We start from the raw sequence: 7,506 nt of genomic DNA on the forward strand, positions 1-7,506 counted from the left end.
GCATTTGGTATGAATTAATAATGTCATTGCAATGATGAGCCAATCTTTTAACAACTTTTAGTATCCATATTAGTCAGTAGCCACTGACCCATCTACATAGAGGCAGTCAACCAAGCTTCATGCCTTTATGGATTTTTTGCTCTTAATGTCCATCTTCAAAATGTTCTTATTCTCTCAGTGTTATGCTCTCTATACCCAGTCATCGCGGTACCTAGACTAGTGCTACCTAGCTTAGGTTAGCTATGTCACAAGCTAGGTGACAGCTGCACAGGATGAGCTAACGTTAGCTTGCTTTGCTCGTGTTCATAATAACATGATAAATAACTTCTTTCTACGTAGTATGTTTACCGTAGTTACACAAAACAAGCAACAACTAAGTCAAATGATGTTTTAGATAGTTTGACCATTTTACATTACCTGACTCCGCGGGACACTCTGAGGCGTGGAGGTGGTCGGCATCTCTTCCATATCGATGTCGAAGCCAGGGGTGGATGATGGAGACTCAGTCAGGGTTGAGTTGCTAACTGCAATGTTCCTTGGTAACGCACCTGGCTTCAATTTTTTGGCCTGTGACACCGCACTTCCCAAAAACTGGGCTGAAAAACAGTATTCGAAGTCCTCCTGACGAAAGTGCTGGCTGCATATTCTGATTTTAGAGTAATCTGTTGGCGGTGTGTCAACTAACAAATTTAATGCAGTTAGCCACTGGGTGCAGAGCTGAGGGTCGCGTTGAGGTAAACTATAAAAACTAACTCCCGGTGGCCTGAATTTGTTGTCCTTACATCCACATACTGTACAGGTTCTAGTCATTTTTTTATCAACGTTTTTTGGTGAGAGTGTAAAAACGGAGTTTGGTTTGGTTTCGTCTGCTGGCTAAAGTTCAAGTTGACTTGAGTTGAGAGCGGCGGTAAACGAAGCTGAACGTCGTGTCGTTCCGTGGTTAGTGGATGGAGCGAAAATTCTGCTTCAACACACTATCTAATTTAATTTATCGAAATAATGCAAATTTCGTTTTTTTTCTCAAGTAAAATGCAAAATAGAAATAAATTACCCGTGATAACAGGCTAGAATGTCTTGAGTTCAATTCCCCTTTAAGGTATGACTTATGTTTGTGGATGTGTATGTAACATGTAAAGTGAAGCTTGCCAAACCCACGAGCAGCTCGATTGTGGCTTTGTTTGTGACACTCCTGTTAGTAAACTGGAAAGAGCTAAAAATAGAAGTGTAATGGGCGCCTACCGTTGATGTAGCCCATATAATAGGTTTCTAAGTGGTCTGTAGCAAATTCAAACAATTGGGACGGCGAAATTTGCCCAGAGGAGCATACCACTTAAGCTTAAAGGGGTGGTTCAGGATTTTGGACATAAGACCTTATTTCCAAGTAAGCAAGTGTGATATTTATCAGTGGAGACCGTTTTCAGCACGTTTCATCCAGTCCTTCTAATTGCAGAGTTCGCAGGTGCTAGGCTAGCGCAAGTCAACGGTATGTGCTAGCCTGCCACTAAAGACAGTCTTACCCACTCCAAAGTACACCTGAGGCAAATTCCAGACAATCGATGTAAATGTCTGTGTTGATAGAATAGTGTAAGAAATACAACTACCCTTGCATCGCGTTGCAATAGTTATACTTTGGTCCCTAAAGTTGTTAGTAGTCATTTTGCAACTCAGCGGCGGACTGATATTACCAAGGCTACTACTAGGTATCCCCATTGGAGTGCGCTTTACTGTTTACTTTTCGGCGCAGTACTACTAACCGGAGCAAGTATAATTCCGCCGCTGCTAAGAAACTAGTCCCTCAAAATGTAATGCGATCGTTGAAATGCAAGGATAGAATAACGTTAGAAATAACACTGTCAATACAGACATTTACATCGATAGTCTGGCGTTATAATTTATTTGCCTCGGGTGTACTTTGGAGTGGGTAAGACTGTCTTTAGTGGCAGGCTAGCACATACCGTTGACTTGCGCTAGCCTAGCACCTGCGAACTCTGCAATTAGAAGGACTGGATGAAACGTGTTGAAAACGGTCTCCACTGATAAATATCACACTTGCTTACTTGGAAATGAGGTCCTATGTCCAAAATCCTGAACCACCCCTTTAAGAGACACAGACACACACACAGTTACCCATTAACAGTCATTAGTTGTTTTGAATGCTCAAGAGTCCTTAAGATTGTCTAAGACTGTTGTCATGGTTTCACTGTTCTAATACTGTTGTCATGGTTTCCTTGCAGCGGCCACACCACCTATCCCCTTTGTTGTCATAGTTACCATAGGGGCACTGGTCATGAAATTTGTCACTATGTAGCATGGAAGAGACCCAATCGGCAGGGATGGGATGGGCAACTTCAGATCTTGGCATTGAGCAACACTGATCAACAATAAGAGTTCCTGAACACAACCCCTCAACCTGGCATTAATAGGAGTTCTTGAATACAACCCACAACCTGGCATTAATAGGAGTTCCTGAACAAATCCTGAACACGCTTAACACTCTGTGATGAAATAAATTATTTATTGCCTCCAGTCTTGACTTGTTTTATACAAAGAATGTCTGTACTGACTAGGGGTTAGTCTCTAGACCAGGGGTTGGTCTCTAGACCAGGGGTTAGTCTCTAGACCAGGGGTTGGTCTCTAGACTGTTCCCACCATGTCATTTTTATCAGAGGGAGAGTAATGCCTGACTTCAGAATATGGAACCAATTCATGACTAGTACAGTAAGTACATACTGCATAGGTATTACTGATGATAATGTGCTTGCTGCTAAGAAAAAACAGTTTACACTTTAGAATGGGAGCCATTTCCCCAGTTGTTAACCCTCTAGGCGCCACTGTCGAGTTTACTCGACAAGATGCGGTACTGAATAAAACGGCCGATTTAGTCAAATAGGGTGTCATATTTCGTTCGACATCCACTCCACTAGGTGGCAGACATGTCATACGTCATCCCCGAGTCCGAAAAAGGTCATGGTTTAAACAAAACTTTTGAGCTACAGCGCTTTGAATCAGTGCGTGCAATACCGGAGCTAGTGTGCGTGTGAGCCACTTAGTCAGAGCGATATTGTCAACGTTAGCGAGTATTTGCATTAGATTATCATCTAATGGCATCAAAAAAGTTTACCTGAAATGAAGTGTTGGGTCTTCTATTCGCGGACCCTGATTCTGAAGGGGAATATCTGCCTTCAGGAAATGACGGTGATTCGTTTAGTGAGGCTTCAGATGCGTCCCTGCCTTCAAAGATGCAGCTGGACAAAGTGAGAGTTTACTCCATAGTTTAGCTTACACCAAGCACAAACGTTGAATCGTTTGCCCAATGTCACTGGTGGGAATAATGTTTCACGGGTTCGGAGTGTTCATCGGGAAGTTAGCAGGGTGTTAGTGGTGTGGCGAACAAGGCTGGAGGTAGCCTAATAGCGCTAGCTTCTGTCTTTTGCCTCTCCACAATCGCGGCGACAGTAACGTGGTGGAGCCTTTGTCTAATGCCACTGGGTATGTTAGACGAGGTCGAAGTGCTCATAGGACAGTTAGGGGGGAACGTAGTGGCAGTGTGGGGAGTCGCAATGAGAATGACAGTAGGCCTAGTCCGAGCTGCGCAAATTCTCTCCACTCGGCGCGTGCGAGGCAGATCTGGCCATGCTGCTCGCATGGTGGAGGTGGTGACACGCTCTCTCCCTCTCCCTCTCCCACACACACACATTAGGTCATGCATAGTCTATCACAAGATGATGGGAATGCCGGCCCTGTATGGATAGGGATAGGGAGTCATTATCTCTACAGCAAAAGGCCTGCTACATAAAAAAAAAAATGTCAGCCATTTATTAGTAATGATTTACACTGTTGATTTGCTATCTATTTCCCTGATCATTTAGGACATACACTATGTGTTCCTTTTTGTGTGTTCATGTCCTTGTGATGTGTGTGTCTTTGTCAGCTAAGAAAAAAAACATCAACAAAAACAACAAAAAGAAAAAAAATACTAACATTGTCTCTTGTCTTGTCTCGTCATCTCACTCCTGATCTGTGCCTTGCCGTGGCAAATGAGCTTTTGAACTAAACAGGTCTTGTCTACTTGTGTTTGTGTGTCATCTGAATAATCTATATGTGCCCCATACATGGAATCAGAGTGCCTACTGTATGTAGTAAATGGAAAATCTCTACAGCAAAAGGCCAGTCTACCGCTACATGCATTTGGTTTGTTTCGGCCATTTATTAGTAATGATTTACACAGTTTGTTCACTACTTACTATTTACCTGAGCATTCAGTATTGTGCAATATAGCATACAGAAGGTGAGGGACATTTTGGGGGGAAAGAAGTGGTGCATTTTATCATTCAAACATGCGACTTTTCATGAAAATTCTATAATCCAAGATGGCCGCCACCATATGACGTCATAATATGCAAATTAGATATAAACATTTAATCTCTGCATAAACTTTGGGTCATCCTTAATATTTCTCTAATTTACAGAAAGTCTCTATCTCTTATCACTTTTAAGATATAGCCTTTTGAAATGAAGATGTCAAAATTGATCGTTTCGGAAAAAAACCTCTGGCGCCTAAAGGGTTAAATGATGTTTGACACAGCAACCTGGACAGTGAAATACAGCAATGAGGTTGATTCATATACTTGCTTATTCTACAACTGTTCCCCCACTATTTGGAATTTATTCAGACAGTATACTAGTAGGTTATACATATTCTTTTGGTACTTACTACTAATTAGTAAGTAGAGATCAAGGCTTACTAGGCCATTATTAAGATTATATCAAGAATAAAGGCCTAATTAGTCATGAACAAGAAATTTGTGAATACATGCCTAACAATTGATTAATGTTGCCTAACACATGCCTTACAAGTCACTAATACAGGCATTAATTAGGTATGTATTAGTGGCTAACGTGTGAACCTTAAAATAAAGTGTTACCAAAAATATAAATAAAACAACACAAAATAAGTCAAGAAAGAGCAATTGTCAACAGATGGAATAGGCAGTTTTAAACAGATGTGTTTCTGAGTTGTGATTTGAAATGGGGGAATAACCCTAACAAGTCGATGTTTCTGAGTTGAGGTGGTAATGAATTCCAGAGACGGGGAGCAGAGCCCCAGACAGGTGTGAATGCTCTGCTCCTCATGGTGGTGAGACAGACAGGTGTGAATGCTCCAATCCCCATGGTGGTGAGACAGGTGTGAATGATCTGCTCCTCATGGTGGTGAGACAGACAGGTGTGAATGCTCTGCTCCTCATGGTGGTGAGACAGACAGGTGTGAATGCTCCAATCCCCATGGTGGTGAGACAGGTGTGAATGCTCTGCTCCTCATGGTGGTGAGACAGGTGTATGGAGGAGGAGGATCTGAGAGAGCGGGAGGGAGTGAAAACATGGAGATCAGATAAATATGGGGGGGAGTGAATGACCTTGAAAGTAAGCAGGAGGACTAAATTGGATACGGAATTGAACCGGGAGCCAGTGGAGCTGTTGGAGGACAGGAGTGATTTCTTCTAAAGTCCACTGTCATCTCCACAGTCTTCTTGGGGTTTAACTCCAGGTGGTTCTGACTGCACCACTGGACCAGCTGTTCCACCTCCTGCCTGTACGCAGACTCATCACCATCCTGGATCAAACCAATGACGGTGGTGTCATCTGTAAACTTCAGGAGTTTTACAGACGGGCTCTTTGAGATGCGGTCATTAGTGTAGAGGAAGATGAGCAGCAGGGAAAGGACACACCCCTGTGAGGCGCCTGTACTGATGGACCGGGTTTTGGATGAGATGCTCCCCAGTCTGACATGCTGCTGCCTGTCAGTCAGAAAGCTGATGATCCACCGACAGGTGCTGGCAAGCACTGAGAACTGGGTGAGCTTCTGATGTAGGAGTTCAGGCATGATGGTGTTGAACGCCGAAGTCCACAAACAGGATCCTGGCGTACGTCCCTGAGGAGTCGAGGTGGAGCAGGATGAACTGCAGTACCATATCAACAGCATCATCAGCTGACCTGTTTGCCCTGTAGGCAAACTGCAGGGGGTCCAGCCAGTGTTGTAGTACTCGAGTCCAGGACTCGGAATCGAGTCTGAGTCATGAGCTAAATTTAGAGACTCATGACTTGACTTGGACTTCAGCACTGAATGACTTGAACTTGGACTCGGACTCGTACATTCAGACCATGCAGACTCGGAAATTGAGACGAGGATTCGACTTTTTTGTGTAATGTCATTAGGCCATGATTGTAATATGTCATTAGAATATTTTTTGGTATAGGATTTTAGTATCATAATTATTTTTAGTATTTATATTAGTGCAATCAGGGCTGGTTCTCCCTATACGCAAGTTAATAAAGGCCCCCTTCCCCGTCTCCACTTGAGTTAGTGGCAGTCATGTACAGTTATAGCGACAGTGCCTCATACATTAGGAAGATGAACATGAAACCGGGCATGAAGCATTCAGGGCATGAAAAATGGAAGAAACTTCACGAGAATGAACAGCGGGAACAGCAGTCGGGTAAACTTGTGTTCGTTCCATGGTTTGATGTGTACACGCATCTCTCCAGTGCCTGGTGATGGCCTAGCCTAGGCAGTGTGTGTAGTGTGTAGTGGCTAGCCTAGGCAGTGTGTGTAGTGGCTAGCCAGGGCAGTGTGTGTAGTGGCTAGCCTAGGCAGTGGGTGTAGTGTGTAGTGCCTAGCCTAGGCAGTGTGTGTAGTGGCTAGGCAGTGTGTGTGTGTAGTGCCTAGCCTAGGCAGTGTGTGTAGTGGCTAGCCTAGACAGTGTGTGTAGTGTGTAGTGGCTAGCCTAGGCAGTGTGTGTGTAGTGGCTAGCCTAGGCAGTGTGTGTAGTGGCTAGCCTAGGTAGTGTGTAGTGGCTAGCCTAGGCAGTGTGTGTAGTGGCTAGCCTAGGCAGTGTGTGTAGTGGCTAGCCTAGGCAGTGTGTGTGTGTAGTGGCAAGCCTAGGCAGTGTGTGTGTAGTGGCTAGCCTAGGCAGTGTGTGTAGTGGCTAGCCTAGGCAGTGTGTGTAGTGGCTAGCCTAGGCAGTGTGTGTAGTGTGTAGTGGCTAGCCTAGACAGTGTGTGAAGTGTGTAGTGGCTAGCCTAGGCAGTGTGTGTAGTGGCTAGCCTAGGCAGTGTGTGTAGTGTGTAGTGGCTAGCCTAGGTAGTGTGTAGTGGCTAGCCTAGGCAGTGTGTGTAGTGTGTAGTGGCTAGCCTAGGCAGTGTGTGTAGTGTGTAGTGGCTAGCCTAGACAGTGTGTGTAGTGTGTAGTGGCTAGCCAGGGCAGTGTGTGTAGTGGCTAGCCTAGGCAGTGGGTGTAGTGTGTAGTGCCTAGCCTAGGCAGTGTGTGTAGTGGCTAGGCAGTGTGTGTGTGTAGTGCCTAGCCTAGGCAGTGTGTGTAGTGGCTAGCCTAGACAGTGTGTGTAGTGTGTAGTGGCTAGCCTAGGCAGTGTGTGTGTAGTGGCTAGCCTAGGCAGTGTGTGTAGTGGCTAGCCTAGGTAGTGTGTAGTGGCTAGCCTAGGCAGTGTGTGT

The 7,506-nt window shown here is 44.7% G+C and overlaps 1 protein-coding gene across 4 annotated transcripts in view; it reads left to right on the forward strand.

Annotated features, from left to right (window-relative positions):
• The window catches only part of LOC121683726 (ferroxidase HEPHL1-like), a 98,080-nt gene extending 95,554 nt beyond the window's left edge, over positions 1-2,526 (forward strand). For all 4 annotated transcript variants that reach the window (XM_042063494.1, XM_042063496.1, XM_042063495.1 and 1 more), the window contains one exon: positions 2,235-2,526. In XM_042063494.1, the coding sequence (XP_041919428.1) occupies positions 2,235-2,308 (74 nt within the window). In that variant the 3' untranslated portion in view covers positions 2,309-2,526. The remainder of the gene's footprint in view (positions 1-2,234) is intronic.
• The last annotated feature ends 4,980 nt before the right edge of the window (positions 2,527-7,506 follow it).

This window comes from Alosa sapidissima, chromosome 15 (genome assembly GCF_018492685.1).
Source record: "Alosa sapidissima isolate fAloSap1 chromosome 15, fAloSap1.pri, whole genome shotgun sequence".
Taxonomy (NCBI): Eukaryota; Metazoa; Chordata; class Actinopteri; order Clupeiformes; family Clupeidae; genus Alosa; species Alosa sapidissima.